The sequence below is a fragment of the Phallusia mammillata genome, chromosome 1, assembly GCF_965637545.1.
Source record: "Phallusia mammillata chromosome 1, kaPhaMamm4.hap1.1, whole genome shotgun sequence".
NCBI lineage: Eukaryota > Metazoa > Chordata > Ascidiacea > Phlebobranchia > Ascidiidae > Phallusia > Phallusia mammillata.
The window spans coordinates 16183441-16202397 of NC_137252.1; the positions used below are offsets into that span (position 1 = coordinate 16183441).

Genomic DNA, 18957 nt, shown 5'->3' on the forward strand with positions numbered 1-18957 from the left:
GCGTCATGCTTTTTGAAAATCCTCGCATGGGGCGCTAGTGTAAATATTTTTATTAAAATTTTGCCACAGAGGCCAAACCAGTTTTCTTGATTTGTCGTGTATTTACATTTATGACTACACCGCTGGTTTCGAGGCCGTATCAGTGTCATGCACCCTACATTTTTGAAGCATTATGTAACGTCAGGAATTTGCGCGCCTGGTACCGCGCTGGCGTCACACTAGATAAGTCCAATTTCTGGAAACGCGTGAATTTATTTTACACGTCGACACGGTAATCACGTCACGTTCACGGTAGACACGACACGACACGATAGACACGGTTCAATACGACAAGATAATCACGGTTTTCTGCAAAGAGAACATTCACTCAAAAATGCGAAACAGAAATTAAATTTATACCGGCAGAAATAAAGCTTACCAGAGTTTTGGACCAGGGTATCAAAGATAAACACAGTTTGATATCACCAGAAAGTGTTCTACACAGATAAAAACGTAGACTTTTAATATACGGTTAATTGCGATAAGACAACTTTAATGCAAATCAAGCTTACCTTGCAAAGGCAACATTATTCCTTTTTCGTCAGAGTTATAAAGTTAGCATTACCATCTATCAATGACAAACAAATTATATTTAGTCACTTTCATTACTTTATCTAACGCTTGCAAATTTAAGTCAGCAACTAACGAACTACACGTGGTCCAAACTAAACTCAATACTAAATGGCCAAAAGCACAGCATAGAGAAATAACCACAATGATATTGTTACGTCATAGGGGATTCTGGCATTGTGGTGCAATCACACCATATAAGATGTGACGTAGGTTACGGTTGAGTGATTTACGATGTTACATTCTCCCCCCTAAATGTGTGCTTACACTTCAAACACATTTACAAACAAACCAAGAAAACATCGAATCATGAAACAACGAAAACACACACGAAAGCTAAACAGTCGCGTCGCGAAACGCCGTTGGTGAGCAAAGTTCCAACCTGGCGTATTTCAGAGTGCGGCATGTATAACGCAGCAAACAGCATAGCGTCCATGATATTTCTTCTTTCATCGCAATTAGGATCTTGTGCACCGCAATTCAGGGCCAGTTCGACGACTGCGTGGCCTGAATGCGTCGGATGCACTTATTGGCATTGGGTGCTCGCCTCACAGAGCAAGCACAACTTTGCAATCGGCCGTCTATACGTGGAACCGGATTGCGTTTTAACGTTGACTTGGCGGACAACACCGTGTTTGTCCGGAAACGCGTGCAGAACCCGTCCAATCTCCCATCGACGTCGAGGCTGAGTCTCATCAACGATCATCACCACATCTCCCGGTTGGAAATTGCGTTGTCGGTCAGGCCACTTTTGGCGTAAGGCAATTGTGGGCAAATATTCCCGAGACCATCTTCTCCAGAAATCATCGGCGAGAAGTTGGATTTGTTTCCATCGTCTTCGGCTATAGCAGTCCTTTGGATTGATAAGTCCCACTGGAACACTGTCAGAAGCGCGTCCCAACAACAAATGGTTGGGCGTCAGTGGTTCATCTTCAGTAGAAGTGAAGCTGATCGGTGTCAACGGTCTGGAATTTAAAATGCTTTCCACTTCGATCATCAAAGTTTGCAACATGTCCGCACCGATCGGTTGGTTTCTTGTTAACATCGCATTTAGGATGCGACGAATAGATCTAATCATTCTCTCCCACGAACCTCCCATGTGGGAAGCAGCGGGACAATTGAAATTCCACTTGATTTCCAGTCGTTTAAAGTACGATTCTAGTCGGGACTGCTGGAGACCTTGTAGGGCTTCACGTAATACTCTTTCAGCACCAACAAAGTTCGTGCCGTTATCGCTGTATATCTCCTTTGGTCTGCCTCTTCTTCCTATGAATCGACGCAGGGCATTGATAAATGCATCAGTGGATAAATCAGGTGCCACCTCGATGTGTACAGCTCGCATAGTCAAGCAGGTGAATATGCACCCATAACTTTTCGTTTCACTTCTTCCTCGCTTCACCATGAATGGACCGAAGTAGTCAATGCCAACGTAAGTAAACGGTGGCTCATCAGGCTTCAATCGGGCGAATGGCAGTTCCGCCATTTGCTGTTGTCCTCGTCGTACGGTTCTCTTGCGACACAGCATGCAATTGCTGAGTTCCTTCCTCACAGCGGCGCCTCCCTTAATAATCCAGAAGCGCTGGCGCAGTGACGTCCAGGTATGAGCAGTTCCACAATGGCCAACTTCTTGATGATGGCTTTGAATAATCATTCTTGTTAGGTGGTGATCATACGGCAGTATAATCGGGTGTTTTGCGTCAAAGGCAATAGGCGCTTTTTCCAATCTCCCCCCAATTCGCAGTAGGCCATTGAAAACCTGGGGGCTAAGTTTCGCCAACGAATTAGCGTGTGGCGATTTCTTCAATTTCCTTTGCAGCTCCCTATCGGATTGTCCGTCGCTGGACAAAACGTCGATAGCAGGAGCGAAACACTGGCGTTGCACATACTTTATTATCTCTAACTCCGCAACCTTCAGCTCATCCACGCTCAGCTTGCCGGTGGGCACGGAAATCTTTGAGCGCAGGAACGACTTAAAACGCAGCAGCCATGCGACCGTTGTCTTCAGGTTATGAAGAGATGAATATCGATTCAGCAAACGATCGGTTGACCCTGACTGTGCAGAAACGTTTACAACAATCCTCTTCCGCTCAGCTGGCTGGAACTCTGGAGGAAGCTGAGTCTTCAACTCCGGCGGGGTTGGTCATCGATCTTTAGTTTGCCAAAGAAACTTTGGACCAGTCAGCCATCGAGAGCGGATGAGCTTGTGCACGGACAAACCTCGCGAAGCATCATCGGCGGGGTTTAGCTGGGAATTTACGTGCCTCCATTGATCAGGACTTGTCTGTCGATGAATTTCGGCCAACCTGTTGGCAACAAACGTACCAAAGCGTTTGCTTTGGTTGTAAATACTTTGTCGGACGGCACACGAGTCTGTCCAAAACACGGACTCGCAGTTATCAAATTTTAATTGGCTTCTAAGCCATTTGTCCGCTTTTACAGCTAAGACAGCAGCAGCAAGTTCAAGCCTCGGAATGCTTTCAGTTTTCGGGGGTGTCACCTTCGATTTGCCAAATAGAAACGAGCAGTGGACTTGTCCATCAACATCTTCCAGACGAAGGTAGGACACAATTCCATAGCCTTGAGTTGAAGCATCCGAAAAATGGTGCATCTCGCACTTCGCGACTGAGCCGAAAGTAGGAGGCTTAAAGCAGCGGGGAAGTGTTAACTTCTCGAGCTCCGGCAATTGAGAAAGCCAGCGTCGCCATTCTTCAATATCGTCTTTAGGCAGCTCGTCATCCCACCCCAGCTTCTGTCGGACTATTTCCTGTTGTAACACCTTAGCAATCAAAGTTACAGGTGCGGCAAAACCCAAAGGGTCATAAAGCGTGTTAACAGCACATAAAATATTGCGTCGGGTAAATTTCTTGCCTTGCATCGTGTCAGTTATGCTGAATCCAAATTCGTCACTCTGTACCCGCCAGTAAACACCTAGAACGCGCTCTTTTACGGAAGCGTCCAAGTTTACATCGGTTAGCGATTTTGCTCTCTCTGCCTCTGGAATTTGATCCAAGACACGTTGATCGTTAGATAGCCATTTGGTCAGGCGAAATCCCCCTTTCTTCAGCAAGGCACGTAGTTGCGTGACCAACTCGGTGGCACGCTCGACTGTTTCGGCTGACGTCAAACAATCGTCTACGTAAAAATCATTACGGACGATGTCGCCAACATCTTTATCAAACATTTTTCCAAACTGCTCGGCGGTTTCACGCAAGCAGAATGTGGCGCAGCTGGGCGATGACGTTGCGCCAAAAATGTGCACGAGCATACGATGAACGGTGGGCGTTCGGGATAGATCTCCCCCTGGCCACCACAAAAACCTTAAAGCATCAATGTCAGACTTGTGAACGCGGACCTGGTGGAACATTGCTTCCACGTCCGCTACCAGAGCAATACTGTTCATACGAAATCGTTCCAAGACACCGATTAAACTATTAACCAAATCGGGACCTTGCAGCAAGGCGTCGTTAAGAGACAATCCTCTGTGCTGCGCTGCGCAATCAAAAACGATGCGTAGCTTGTCGGGTTTGCGCGGGTGGCAAACTGGATGATGTGGCAAATACCATTGAGTTTTGCCTGAAGCGTCCTCGGCTTCTTCATTTGTAACTTCTTCTGCGTATCCCTCATCAATGTAGTCTTGCATCTTCTGGACATACTTGTCTTTAAGAGAGACGTCACGCGAAAAGCGTTTCTTCAGCGACCAAAGCCGTCGTTCAGCCATGTGACGGCTGTCTTTCGGTAAAGTAACATCACTTCGCCACGGAAGAGGCAAATAAAAATGTCCGTCCGTGTGTTTCACTGAGCTCTTCATCATGCGTAGCACCTTCCGGTCTTCAACTGACGTAGGAAAGGGCAAGTCGTTTGGGTCTTGCATAAATTCGTCCACCCAAGAATCACCGCTTAGTTCCTGGGTCTCTTTGCATCTAAAGAAGTTTACCGAAATATTATCAACAGCAGGATAGCAGACGGATGGGCCAACAAGTGACCATCCAAGCGGGGTTCTCGCAGCAAAAGGTTGCTTGCGTTCCCCTGTTCTCATTTCCAGTACTCTATGTGCGTATGGGACGTCAGTGCCGATAAGTAGTAGCACCTCTCCTTCATCCAACACAGGAAATTCCAAACCCTGTAGGTGTGGAAACCTGTTCACTTCCGACTTTGTTGGTGTCGGATTCGGCTCAACTGGTATGGTGTCGATGGACAAAGCATTGTCGACACTTATCTCTTCATTTCCATCTAATGATAAAACGCTGAAACTCGCGCTTATTCCGCTATGGTTCGCCGGTCTTCTTCCGACGCTGGACATCGTAACTTGTTTTGGTCTTCCTCTTATTGGAAGCAGATCTGCCAACTTTTTGTCATAGAAGCTTGTGTCAGACCCTTGGTCGAGGAACGCGTACGTTATGATCTCCTGACCGTTCGACCGAATTTTCACTGGAATAACAGAAAAGTAAGATGAATGACAATTCTTTATCGCGTTGCACCTGGCTGTAGAACTCGATGTCTGTCCATTAGAAGGTTCGCTGCGCGGAGCTCTGTTGTATCTCTCAGGAGCATGCGCGTATGTCCTGGAACGCACGGAATTTTGCATATTTTCATGTAGCAACGTGTGGTGTGAAAGGTTGCAACCTCTCACAGTACAGGCACTGGGCTGGGTACACACCCTTGACGTATGTCGGTAACCAAAACAGTTAAAGCACATAAACTTATCTCTTAGAAACTCTCTTCTCTGCACTGTGGACTTTCTGCCGAACACTTCACATCTTTCCATCACGTGATTTCGTTTACAACACGGGCAGCTTATTGGTGACACAGGAGCAGGACTCTGGTTTGTGGTCACAGTCGCACAGGTAACGTTCCTCCCACCGGGTTTTGCGGGGCGCTTCTTTTCTTCAGCCTTTCGGGAAACACACAATTGACCAGGTAAAGTATTTACAACGGCAGACTATTCTTCGACGAACTCAACGAGATCGGCAAAATCCGCTTCTTTTCCGGTTTTCCTTACAGTCTGCGCGACTCGGCGGCGCCAAAGCTTTTGCGACTCGTACGGGAGCCTATTTGCAAGAGCCACTAAACGGTCAACTGTGTTAAGATCAGCAAAATTCCCCAGCTGGCGAAGTACCAGCAGACATTTCCTCATAGTCTGCGCATAAGTGCGCATACCAGTAGCATCGTCCGGTTTTAAGTTCGGACCCTTTGTTAACTCTTCAACAAATGCTCTAGCCACTATGTAGGGCTTACCGAAGTTCTCATAAAGAATTCTTCTTGCATTGGGATAACCTTCTTCCGTATCTAGAACAGAGCAGTGTTCAATTAAAGACCTCGCTTTTCCCTTGCACTGATTTATAAGCAGTGTCAATCGCATATCATCGCTTCGTGTTTTGCATTCGAGATTAGATTCAAAGTAGCGTACAAACATCCAATAGTCAGTAGGATTGCCCGAGAACGTCATGTGATCGGGCTTCGGCATACGCATGCCCTCTCCAACTGCCTTCACTATACATGGAAGCACAGCTGGGTTTTCTTCGTTCACTTTGACAACTGAATGGGCTTTAGTCACAGGAACACGTACATTAGGACGCATACTTTCCTGTGGTTCTTCTCTATCGCGGATAGGAAACGTACAGTTCCTAGCAGCAGAGGACGTCATGATACCGTCATTGGAGGCATCATCCGGAAAAACCGTCACTACGTCTGGAACCTGATCGTCGTTGGACCTCATGTCCGTTTGTGATAAACCTTCGTCGTCTTCATTTAGGATTCTGGCTCTTGCGTCGGCAGCCTGAAATTCGTATTTTGCTTGTAGTTTCCGCTTTTCCGCTTGTAGAGCAATTTCCGCCTTTCTTTGTTTTTGTTCTTGTTCTAGCGCTGCCTTTCTCTGTTTTTCTTCCTTTTCCAGGGCATGTTTTCTCTGCTCTTCTATTTCAAGCGCTTCGCGCTTAGCAAGATCGTTTTCCTCATCAATTTGTTTGAGGCGGATTAGCGCAAGCTGCCGCTCTACCTTTGCCTCTCGGCGACTTCTCTCCGTAGCAGATGTGCTCGCGCTAGATGAACGTGAGCGGCCAGACCGTGACGTCCTACTGGAAACAACAGTTGGGGCCCTGAACTGTGGACTTAGAACAAGTTCTGGCAGTGAGTCAGGCATTTTGGAAGGCGGTAGCTCTGATACTCTAGTTTCGAATTCAAGTTTGCTCTGCTCAAGAGATTTTAAATCTTCTTTGGAGGCAGCAAGTTTCTCTGGGTCGTTACATGAATTAATAAATGCATCGTACATACTGTGAAGTATCGTGTAGTTTTCGTCAATTTGTTTTTGAGCCACTCGCAACGTGGAATGCTCTTTATTTAGAATGCCAGTTTCAGCCACAACATACCAGCTATTCAATTTATCTGCACATCGGCGTAGATCGTCGTAGGTTGGGACCGGTTGTGCAGCAAATGGTCTCAAACGTGTAGGCACCGGCGATTCCATCGGAGATGGTGTCTTTTCCAAATCTTCAGCCATCGTGGCGAAATTCGCTTTATAGATAACTCTGGAATCTTTATGTATAGTAGCCACTGGAAACTTTATTTCCAGGTAACTCTGAAAACTTTATTTTCAGGAAACTCTGAAAACTTTAATGTAACGTCAGGAATTTGCGCGCCTGGTACCGCGCTGGCGTCACACTAGATAAGTCCAATTTCTGGAAACGCGTGAATTTATTTTACACGTCGACACGGTAATCACGTCACGTTCACGGTAGACACGACACGACACGATAGACACGGTTCAATACGACAAGATAATCACGGTTTTCTGCAAAGAGAACATTCACTCAAAAATGCGAAACAGAAATTAAATTTATACCGGCAGAAATAAAGCTTACCAGAGTTTTGGACCAGGGTATCAAAGATAAACACAGTTTGATATCACCAGAAAGTGTTCTACACAGATAAAAACGTAGACTTTTAATATACGGTTAATTGCGATAAGACAACTTTAATGCAAATCAAGCTTACCTTGCAAAGGCAACATTATTCCTTTTTCGTCAGAGTTATAAAGTTAGCATTACCATCTATTAATGACAAACAAATTATATTTAGTCACTTTCATTACTTTATCTAACGCTTGCAAATTTAAGTCAGCAACTAACGAACTACAAGTGGTCCAAACTAAACTCAATACTAAATGGCCAAAAGCACAGCATAGAGAAATAACCACAATGATATTGTTACGTCATAGGGGATCCTGGCATTGTGGTGCAATCACACCATATAAGATGTGACGTAGGTTACGGTTGAGTGATTTACGATGTTACACATTATTTGTTTCATCATGAATAGGCTATAATCGGTTATCAGTTATCACTAATGGCAGAATTACCACAACAACTCAAACCATCTCTATTTTGCGACACAAAGATAAAAATAAAACAAAAAAATTAAATTTACAAAATGATCGCCTTGTCAAAAAAAAAACATCTGCTATGTCCGGCTTTTGCAAACAAACAGTTGGTCACGCCGACAAGGTACCGTATTTGCTCGATTGTAAGCCGCCCTCGTTTATAAGCCGCCCTCGATTGTAAGCCGCATGTTGAGGTGTTAAAAAAATAATGTAAGCCGCCCTCGATTGTAAGCCGCACGCTGGAATTTTAGATACGATTGTTTCCTAAAACATCTTTCTGTTGTTATATGATGTGACTATTTGCCCATATCTACTAGTTACGTTGATAACTGTACCCAACAGAACGTATATCGACGTATAATCTGTACATGCATACATGTGTTGAACCCAAAATACGTTAAAAAGCTGAAGTGTAGAAATTATATCGGTATAAAATAAAAATGTAAGCCGCCCTCGATTGTAAGCCGCCCTCGATTATAAGCCGCACAAACGGCAGCTAAAAAACAATATAAGCCGCGGCTTACAATCGAGCAAATACGGTAATCAATTGACACGTTTGCACACTCCTTTTCCGTTTCGAGCGGATGATTAACTTGTTGCAGAGAAAGAGGCACTAGTAAGATATTTATAAACCTTGCAGTGACTGTCCATTTACAATAGCCTATGCTAAGGTCTTTATAGAATTGTGGGCTACATAGGAAACCAATTGCAATGGACGACAATAACTTAAGTGCAGTTTTGTATAAGAAACGTGAAGAGAATCCACAATGTGACATCGTGTTGGTAAGTAAATTGTGCCCATAAGATATAACAACTGTGTAGTTTATTGTGATTAAATTAGCCTATGGGCTACAATAAAAAAATGTGAATTTATCGTTTGATGCAAGTGTTTGGTGACCAAGCAACATTAAAGAATTCGGACTTCTTTCGTTTTCAAATGTTTAACAAAAACAAACACGTTTGTCCATCAATGTCGTTTTGTATCAGGTCTAGTGCAACATTTATGCGTTAATGTATTCCGAGGGCTATTTTTAAAACTCGCTTTAACATAATTTATTTTTAGGAGAATCGTCCCATTGTTGAACCCGGCCATGACGGTAAATAAATGTTATGTTGGTCCATAAAAAAAATCTAGACAGATGTATGAGCAATAGAAGCTCGATTTATTTAAAAAGTTGGCATGTAAACCTATAAATACTTTTGTAGATGTTTTGTTGCAAATGAATTCTGTTGGTATCTGTGGTTCTGATGTCTCATTCTGGGTCAAAGGTCGTATCGGTGACTTTATTGTGAATGAACCTATGGTGATCGGTCATGAAGCTTCTGGCCGGGTTTTGAAGTGCGGAAAAAATGTGAAACATCTTAAGCCTGGTGAAAGCCCTACCTTTACCTCGTTTTTTGCCTATGTTGCCTAAAATGTTAAGATGCCTAGGCCATGGTGGTCAAAACACTGACAACACCTTCTGCATGCATACAGGCAGCAGCGAATGAATTGCAGTTGCCATAACTCCAAATAAAACCCTAATTATCAAATTACAGGTCAATATGTGTTAATGTCAAGATACAAGGGCTTTTTCGCGCTTTATGGCGTTATAAAGGCGTTGTTTATTTTAAAATAAATTGTGCCTCGATACTTAAAACCGATCAGAACAGCGAATTCAGTCCTATTACAAAAGAGTTTCCCAATTTTGCGACCCGCCAAGTTTTTGCTAATCCCAAACGTGGCCCTACATCTTTCCAGCACAGGTTTAAAAAACGTTCATCAATGTATTCGGAAAATCAAATTTGTTTGTTTCAATAGTCAAAGACACTTGTGATAATCGCGTACTGTGTACTCGATGTTGAAATAGTTTACGTAAAACCTATTATTTCGGCTTTAGGGTAATGATTGTGAGATATGACTGAAACTTGTTTTACGAACCATATTTTGCAATGCATTTAACCTATTTTCGGGCAAAAATTCCAAAAAGAGACCGTTCGTACAAAAACGCATACAAAAAATAAACCTTTTTTTTTAATTTTTTAACTTTTTGGGGTTTATTAGTACAAATTTTAAAACCTCTATACGTTCAGGTGACAGAGTGGCAATTGAACCTGGCTATCCCTTAAAACAGGATGAATATTCAAAAAATGGAAGATACAATCTCAGTGAGGAATATTTTTGTGCCACACCTCCCCATCACGGCAATCTCCAGCGCTTTTATACTCACAAAGCAGATTTTTGTTTCAAGTATGTATATTCTGCAGTTTTACATAAACTTTCGTGCAATAGCATTACCACATGCAGAAATAAGGCTTAATCGATCAATTTAAGTAGAAAGGCTTCAAGTAGGATTGATAATTTCTACAGTGAAAGAATGGGCAAAACCTTCATTTATTCAGGCTTCCAGATAATGTATCTTTTGAAGAGGGCGCGTTAATGGAACCATTGTCTGTTGGAATCCATGCCTGTCGACGGGCCGAGGTAACTCTCGGACACAATGTTCTAATTTGTGGAGCAGGTCCGATTGGTTTGGTTTACAATTTACATTGTTGTGGTTTATTGCAATTGTGATTTTTTGCTGCACAGATTTATTTGAGAATCGACTGGAAAAGGCTAAATCGATCGGTGCTGACTTTATTCATAAAATTGAAAAGGGTAAAACTTCTGAACAAACGGCCACTAAAGTGAAAAAACTGTTGGGCGATATGCCAGAACGCACTATTGAATGCACGGGTGCTGAGCAAGCTATTCAAACAGGAATACTTGTGAGTTTCTAAAGATGAAATGGTGTAACTGTAATTAGATGTACAAACAAGCTAAATTAGAAATGAGGTTTCAATGCACCGCAGAAATATTCTGACAAGCAGGTCTAAAACGCAAGGCATGAGACCAAAATGAATCCCCTTTGTGGTAATATTGTACAAATATCCATTTTTTTAAATGTTTGGTAACTTATTGTAAGTAAACAGCATATATATGTTAAACACACAAGACGCATGTGATCAGGCCACGAAGTCTGGTGGTTGTTTACTTCTTGTTGGATTGGGACCTGCAGTGGTTAACATACCGATCGTGAATGCTGCAGTCCGTGAAGTGGATATAAAAGGCAGTTTTAGATATTGCAACACGTAAGTGGTATGTGTGGTTGTATGTTGGGAATTAGGACTTAATATACTCGAGACTTTTTTCATCTTAAAGTTATAGTGCATACAACTTTTATTTTTGTTTCTTCTTCTTTTTTAATAGAGTTTAACACATTTGCAACTAGCATTCAAGATTCTTTTGAAACTAACATAACTTATAGAGACACAGGATTGTATTGCCCCGTTTCGTGGTTGTCGCTATAATGTATTTACTTCAGCTATCCCGCTGCTGTTCAGATGCTTGCTACAGGAAAGGTAAATGTAAAACCGCTAGTTACGCATCGCTTCCCATTGGAACAAGCTGAAGAAGCTTTCAAGGTCACGAGGTCAGGACAAGGAATCAAAATTATGCTGAAATGTGATCCCAACGACCAAAATCCATAAACGTTTTTAGACTTACACATTACGTTAAGTTGGTAATCTTGTGTGATCATTAATTCAGTCATAAAAACCCGTAGTAATCAGACATATATACTGCAAATTCTACAGACTGTGTTGTTCTGAAAAAACATTTTTAGGTTTTATTGCTATTGTATGATTTATTTCTTCAAAATGGTTTGGTCAAATAGGCTACGTTTCATTTGTAATTGTGTTTGACATAAGTTATATGTAGAGATACTAACACAAGAACTCACGACACAGAACGGAACTAAGTACCGATAAATGGCGCAATGAACACAGCAGTTATGTTAATTTGCAGTAACGGTAGGGGTAGGGAAATTAATTGTTTGTTTGGGAGCTAAATTTATATTTAGGTTTATTGGCATTTTTATTGTAAAACTAAACGACTAGTAACCTCAATCGTCAGCAGTCTCGCTCAATTAGTTTTTAAATGTTCTGCAATGCTCTTTGCGTCACCTACCAGTATTCAGCTAACTTTGTCTGAAGTGAGTTCTTACGTTAATAGATTATTTCAGTTTATATGTATGTTACTTGCTTTTTAAATAAAATCACTGAATAAAACAACATGAAATAGTTTCCTGCAAGCTTTCTGCATTTAAATGTACAAATTGTAAATGACGTATATAAATTATCTATAAAAAATGTGTTATTCAAGCAATATAATACAAACTGCTTCCCAATAAGCATTTAAGATGGAAACATATTTCGTCTGCATTCTCAACATATTTCGTCTGCATTCTCAACATATTTCGTCTGAATATTCTGGCAATAACGTACTGCATGAAAATATCATGCCACGAACAAACACTTTGCCTAATACACCATGGAATAAGCAACAGCTGCAACAATTGCCGAACTAAACTTGGAAAACGAAGAAAACCTAGAAGAAAATAGTTGACGTTTGTATTTCACGTAACAATGAATGTACGTTACAAAGGGTCAATTGCTGTCAGGTCGCCTAAAAGTATGAGAAGAAACGATAACTTGTTCAAATTTCACATGCAGTGTCCGACACCTGAAAAATCTTCAGGACAGTTTTTTTGTTTTTTCGCTCAAGTAAATAATTTTTTAGTGAAAAATGATTAAACGTCACAGTAGCTTTATTACATCAATGGCAAACTGAACGACATGGTATGCCCCATCACCATACCTAGCGCCACTAGAGGCGTAAAAATTACACTCTGAATAAATTACTATTTTTAGCACGTGCATTCGATCATCAGTTAAAATATAGTAGAGGTCAGTGATTTTCAACCGGTGTTCCGCGGAACACTAGTGTTCCGTAAAAGCTCGTCAGGTGTTCCGCGAGAAATTTGTTGGTTTGTATATAGGGTTCTAATGTTTTAGGCTTCTATGCTTTGACTAGCTTTTTATGTCGAACACCGGTCGAAAATCACTGATTTAGCGGTTACCGCGATTTAGCGTTTTAGTTTTTGTGTTGTTTCATTGCATCAAAATTTTGTTTGGTGTTCCGCAAAATTGGTTTAATGCATTAAGTGTTCCGTGGCTTAAAAAAGGTTGAAAAACACTGGTAGAGGTAAACATAAACGCCGAAGAATCGATTTCTTGGCAATACACTTTCGTTTTTGTTCTAAAATGTCTATTTTTCAGGCAAAAACCGCTGATTACTGTAGCTAGTTGTGGAAAAGGTTTGAGATTTATAATGAATTGGAAAGTGGTGCTGTCCGAACGATTGCCATTTTGCGCTTGCTTTTGACGTTGCTGAACATTGTTAATACTGTGAAAATGGTCACCTGCAAAGATGTGTCTATATCAGTACAGCCAGGGATTTTTTTAACTTATATGACTAAAGCGTCTCTTTGGCATCGACAGCTTTTATAAATTTCTACCATGCTTGGCTTTGTTTTTTTGGTTGTCTAATTTTTGTTTGCCAGAGGGAGCACTTTATATTTTCATTTCCAGTGAATAATTACTTCACTACTAACACAATGTACCCGAGCTATAACAACTTTACATAAGTGCAAAGTTCACTATCGTTAGAAGCGTTTTTGAGTGTTGTTTCATCCGGCGAATAGAACCACTGATAAGACACCCTTCACTTGTTTGTTTCTCAGTCTGTCCTAATATACTTTCCTCATTAGGGTGGTTTGCCTCCCCTCGACTCGTTTCCATTGTTTGAGTTGGACCGTTGGTTGCTTCGAAAAGCTGAATCCACAGGTCCGTGCACCGTTGTGCAATATCTCGCTTATGATTAACTTTCAGCAGAAAAAGGAACCTCAATAACTCGGAATACTGGCGTTTATAGGCATTTGAATTAAAGTCGAATTGTGGTTGGTGGTAGCTATAGGCGCCCAAAGAAACACTTATAGCGGTGCTTCGTTCAGTTATATCATTATTTGGCGGAAAAAATATGTTTATTTATCTGTTATCTGTTTGTATTATAGGTTCTAAGCAAATTTCATCATGGGTGAATCAATGTATATGACAGAGGGTGGAAATAATCAAAAGAAAGGATTTTTCGTCAGCAAGACTTCGGCGATTGTTTTCGGTCTCGTGATTGTTGCAATACTTGTTGCCGAAGGTAAGAGTGACAGAAAAACCTTTAACTTTGCAGAATAGGTAGTGCAACGCCAGTATATCACGGTAGTGATTTAGCAGGAGACGCAGAATGTTAACTAATATACGCCTAAACATGCAAATATGAATAGATGGAAATAAAAATTGTTTGCCGTCTTTATTTTTGCGATTTTCTTTGTAAACTTTAATTATATCAGCATCTCAACGTTGCGCAGCTATCTTCGGCAAGGTGAATATTTTAGTGCAATTGCGTTACTACGATTTTTTCACCGAGCGAAATACAATCAACTCAACCTATAACTCATCACTACACAACCGTTTTATTTAGGGTTGCTTATTGGTTTGGTTGGCCGACCGACGTGCGATAAGGTGGCCGCCCCTGATACCACTACAATGGCTCCAACCAAGCCAGTGACCACCACTACCATCATGCCTGGAAGTACGACCACGTCACCTGGGGAAGAAACCACCACCCTCACAACTACAGCAGGGAATACAGGGGTAAAGTATTTCTTTTGAAATTACCAAGTGTTTTAATTACACTTTCCTTGACAATTATGCCGAACACAAAATTCGAAAAAAACTGTAGTACAGTGGTTCTCAAACTTTTTCATTATTTTTTTCAAAACGGTCCCCATGCCATTATATCAAAGGCTCGCGGCTCGCGGCTCGCGGCTCTTCAGCCTGAATGTGTATTTCAGCAAATCGAAACGTAATTTGCAGAAAGTTATTTTTTGTAGCTTTTTGGTTTTTTTAGCTGATGCAAAATTACAAACCATTTCCAATACAATTGTGCGCGAACAATTGCATTTTTGATAGTTGTTATGCAATAAAGACTATTGTTTAACAATAAACCGCGTCAAAACCACTTAAATGACACTTAAATTTTGAAAGAAGCAAACTGGCGGCCCGCAGGTTAATGCACTATATGTGAGATAAATAACTGTTTCGGTTTGCAGTGTATGTGCGCGCGTAACGATACCTGTTTGTTAATATCTGGCTTACAATACGCGGTAAAAAACCAACGTCTGAAGAAAACAAAACAGTCAATGCTACGAGGGGAGTTTCATTCATTTGCTTTCACTGCTGACGAGACCTAACAAACTAACAACAAAAAGTCGAAGGCCTGAGACAAAGTGGCGTTATATTTAAAACTGCAAAACGGCTTTGTGGCTTCCAAATTGCAAAAAAATACTATGTAAAATTGATCCCGATGACTCTCAGAGCGGTAAAGGTTGGCGCCCCTGGGTTAGGTCGGCCCCAAATTTATGATGACTAATGGTGTTTGACTGCCGTTGACAGCTGAAAATAAATCATAAGTAATCAAACGTTATTCTTTCGTGAAATCATGCTTGTTCACCAACTGAGGGACAAAGGTCGTTGCATTTTACTTGCACAGGGTGATCAAACGCAAACCTCGATACCATGACAAGCCCGAAACATGCGTTTGTACCAGTTCCTTGCTTGTACGCACACAAATTGAATAAATATATGACATAAAACTTGCAATAGCAGTTAGGGACAGCTTTATCGTAACCTCGTGATAAACTATACAAACAAAATGAAGCTTTAACTGCCGCTGTCTGCACAATGATTTGTAGCACATAAACATTTCGCAATTAACGTGTATTTTGCACAACACCGTTTCAAAGCATATGCATAACTTCGACTGGTTAGGCAAAGACTTGAAGCAAGATCATTGTTACACAAAAACACCTTCTGGTTTGAAAAATTTGCTCCCACTTCTTACTTCCTGGCAAATAAATTCAAAATGTTTTTTTTATTTTTAAAGCCGCCAACTTTGTGGGACAATGAGAGGTTACCACCTGATTTGATACCCATCCACTACACAGTAAAGCTTCGTGCGGTCTTCGATGAGGAGATCAGGCCCAACATCAACATTTTCTATGGTTCGTCATCTGTCACTTACAACTGTGTGAACCCCACTGATTATTTACTGCTTCATTCTGTGTAAGTGACAAGGTTTTTGTTTTTTTCCAATTTGATTTTTTTAATGTTTTTTTTTCGATTTTTTTTATGATTTGTTGATTTAGTTTTGAAATTCTTTCTTTGTTTTTAAAGGGTTAGTAGTTTTACACTAAATCAAAAAAATGTCAAATCGCTTGACAAACGTAAGTAACTAGACTTATCCTCTTTTTATCTCTTTTACAGACAAATTAACTACACTGCAAGCTTCACTATCGTGGATGATGCAACCAGTAATTCGATTTCTATTATCGATTGGTTTTTATATCTACCCAATCAGTATCTAGTCATTCAGACTGGGGCACCTTGCGAAGCCGGGAAAACCTACACGTTTAGTGCTCCGGAATACAACGCGCCCCTGGGCAATGATCTAACTGGTTTTTATAGGAGCACCTATGTAAATGAGAATGGAGACCTGAGGTAAGGAAATTCTGAAGTAAACCTTTATTCTGTAGTAAACCTTTATATTTAATTTCTGCTTGTAGCACTCATTTACTGTTACGCAACACTTACTTAGTCTAAAGTCTAAACAATACATTTTTGACGTGCCATCAATTATTATCAGCATTATGTCGATTGCCCAAACGTCAAAACGTACCTTATTTGTGAAAAACGTAAATAAGTTACATGATTCGGTAAGACGCCAACCATAAGATTGGCGTGCTGTGCATTTTTGAAAAAAGTGCTTTAGAGAAGTAGTAGTATTTTTATTTACCTCTCAAACTCAATATGCTAGCCCTCAAACATATATATGTATGTAGCATGTGCTAATTTTTAACTGCAATTTCTTTTTTTACAAGAATTATAGCAGTAAGCCAAATGGAGACCACCGGTGCCAGACATTCGTTTCCTTCATTTGACGAACCTGGCTTAAAAGCCACGTTTGACACAACATTGTACAATCGCGTTGACGACGGATACATCGCAATTTCCAACATGCCTGTTAAACAATATATTGTAAGCAACTTTTATACTTCAATTTATTTGCGCCCATGATGTTTTAGCCAGCTTTTTTTGTCTTTCGACACCCCGCACAGACGAGAAATAACGATTTTTCAAGACCCATGACGAACTCACAAGCATGTATTTAGACTTGGATAGGTAGCTAATTTAAGGTGTTTAACTCGACGAACTACAAAGAAATGTTGGTAGTATTCAAAGTGACAAGGTTATAAAGGTTGACAAGGACACATCATATTGAAATCACAGCATCCTATAAGTCAGTGGTCCGCGGCCCGCAACCGCCGGTCCGCGGCCCGGTACCGGTCCGCGAGGAGTTCGTTACCGGGCCGTATAATTTTTCTGGGTAAATGCTATGAACATTTTGCTCATGTATTTCGGGGATGATAAACTAATTTAAGCGTTTTTATTGCTAAATATTTGTAGTTTTTTTATGACCGGTCCGCGGTAAAATTTTCATTTCAAAAGCGGTCCGCAGTGCAAAAAAGGTTGCCGACCCCTGCTATAAGTTATATATATATTCTTTTAAAAGTTAAATAAATGCAAGTATTTGGTACTGCACGCTAGTATCGTAAAGGGAAAGTGGTTAAAAAACAATGAGCAAAGAATTCGAGATGTCCCTTCATCAGTGCTTAGTCAATTTATCGATCACTGTTTTAATATGCGACCTATAAGTTATAATAGCACCATAGTAAGTTTCTTGTTCTTTTCTTATCAGCCAGAAGAATACAAAGGACAATCATGGAACGCAACAGTTTTTGAAACTACAGACATCATGCCAACATATCTTTTGGCCTTCGTGGTTGCTGATTACACGTATGAAGAGACATTTACACAAAATAAAAAACAGGTAAGCAAAAATCAAATACAGAGTGCATTACCAGTTATGGACGGCATAACAAACACATACTTAAACTAATAACTTTAAGTGACTCTCTGATCTTTTTATCCTACCTAATCATACGTCAAACTTTAAATGCTATAGGTTTTTTTTGTAATAGTTTTAGCAATAAGCTAAAGAAAAAATCTATTTTGGGAAATTCTCAAAGTGACAAGGAACCATGATAGCACAGTGGAAATGCATCAATTGGATCGAAGCTTCAAATAATCATCTTTTTTTTTAATTCAGACAAGAATTTATTCCCGTAAAGAAGCGATTGATAATGGAGAGGGTGTTTACGCGTCCATTATAACCCCACAAATGCTTGACAACCTCGGAGCCTACTACAATATTTCATACGAATGGCCGAAATCTGGTAAGGCAAAAAGTCACGAGCAATGTGTAACCGAAACCAATATTTGTTGAAGACGAAAATACACGAGAAATTTCTCATATTACCCTCAATCAATTTTTGTTTGCAAAACCAACCTAATTATAGGAGAATAGTTTAACGGTAAAGTATTGAACAAGTTGCCGATGTTTAATTGCTCTTTGCAGGGAGAAGAGTTAACCGCTCTCAGTTCAAAAAACATAAGATTTATGGTTAACATAAGATTTAAATATTTGCATGTTGGTTACATGTGCCAGTCGTTTAAATAAGTATACATGGGTATGCAACTAAAATCCTATGCCAGGTCCCAGCACTGTCGCAAACATAGTCCGATTTAATTTCGTTCTTCAAGATTTTGTAACAAAATGTGGTAAACTAAAAACCTTTTTTCTAAAAAAAACAGTTATAAATTCTCGTGTTTTCTACAGACCAGTTGTCTGCCCCTGATTTCGGTGCTGGAGCAATGGAAAACTGGGGCTTGGTTCTTTACCGCGAATCCTTGCTACTTTACGAAGAAAATGTCACCACCGTGCGCTCAAAATATTCGGTGACGTCGGTAATTGGCCATGAGCTTGCCCATCAGGTAACATTTGATGTTTGACCTACCTTGCAACCTCTTATTGGATGGTATGGAACCGCTACAAAATTGTCAACTTAACAGTTTGAAATAATTTTTTTCAACGTAAGCTT

At 40.7% G+C, this 18957-nt stretch overlaps 2 protein-coding genes and 1 pseudogene across 3 annotated transcripts; 2 read left to right on the forward strand and 1 right to left on the reverse strand.

The window, feature by feature from the left end:
• Positions 1-1135: 1135 nt before the first annotated feature.
• Positions 1136-7105, reverse strand: LOC145238751 (uncharacterized). The gene is made up of 3 exons (XM_080102047.1): positions 5609-7105; positions 2827-5500; positions 1136-2712 (listed from the first exon to the last, which is right to left on the reverse strand). Exons 1-3 carry the CDS (start codon positions 7103-7105, stop codon positions 1136-1138), a joined length of 5748 nt encoding a protein of 1915 aa, XP_079958173.1.
• A 1530-nt stretch (positions 7106-8635) lies between these two features.
• On the forward strand, positions 8636-12105 carry LOC145228645 (sorbitol dehydrogenase-like; annotated as a pseudogene). The gene is made up of 7 exons (XR_013860111.1): positions 8636-8767; positions 9048-9081; positions 9191-9355; positions 10058-10214; positions 10367-10732; positions 10974-11095; positions 11329-12105. The product of XR_013860111.1 is annotated as a sorbitol dehydrogenase-like (transcript).
• A 93-nt stretch (positions 12106-12198) lies between these two features.
• On the forward strand, positions 12199-18868 carry LOC145238842 (aminopeptidase N-like). The gene is made up of 9 exons (XM_080102150.1): positions 12199-13690; positions 13918-14054; positions 14379-14551; positions 15843-16021; positions 16223-16456; positions 16837-16993; positions 17715-17846; positions 18126-18252; positions 18696-18868. The coding sequence occupies exons 2-9, from the start codon at positions 13937-13939 to the stop codon at positions 18866-18868; spliced, it is 1293 nt and encodes a 430-aa protein (XP_079958276.1). The 5' UTR covers positions 12199-13690; positions 13918-13936.
• Positions 18869-18957: the final 89 nt, after the last annotated feature.

Coding starts and splice junctions, on each gene's coding strand:
- LOC145238842 (XM_080102150.1), top strand. CDS start 13,937: ATGGGTGAATCAATGTATATGACAGAGGGTGGAAATAATCAAAAGAAA. Junction 16,022..16,222: donor TATTTACTGCTTCATTCTGT/GTAAGTGACAAG, acceptor TCTCTTTTACAG/ACAAATTAACTACACTGCAA. Junction 16,457..16,836: donor AATGAGAATGGAGACCTGAG/GTAAGGAAATTC, acceptor TTTTTTTACAAG/AATTATAGCAGTAAGCCAAA.
- LOC145238751 (XM_080102047.1), bottom strand. CDS start 7,105: ATGGCTGAAGATTTGGAAAAGACACCATCTCCGATGGAATCGCCGGTG. Junction 5,501..5,608: donor GCCGCCGAGTCGCGCAGACT/GTAAGGAAAACC, acceptor GTTTCCCGAAAG/GCTGAAGAAAAGAAGCGCCC. Junction 2,713..2,826: donor CGCCGATGATGCTTCGCGAG/GTTTGTCCGTGC, acceptor AGCTTCCTCCAG/AGTTCCAGCCAGCTGAGCGG.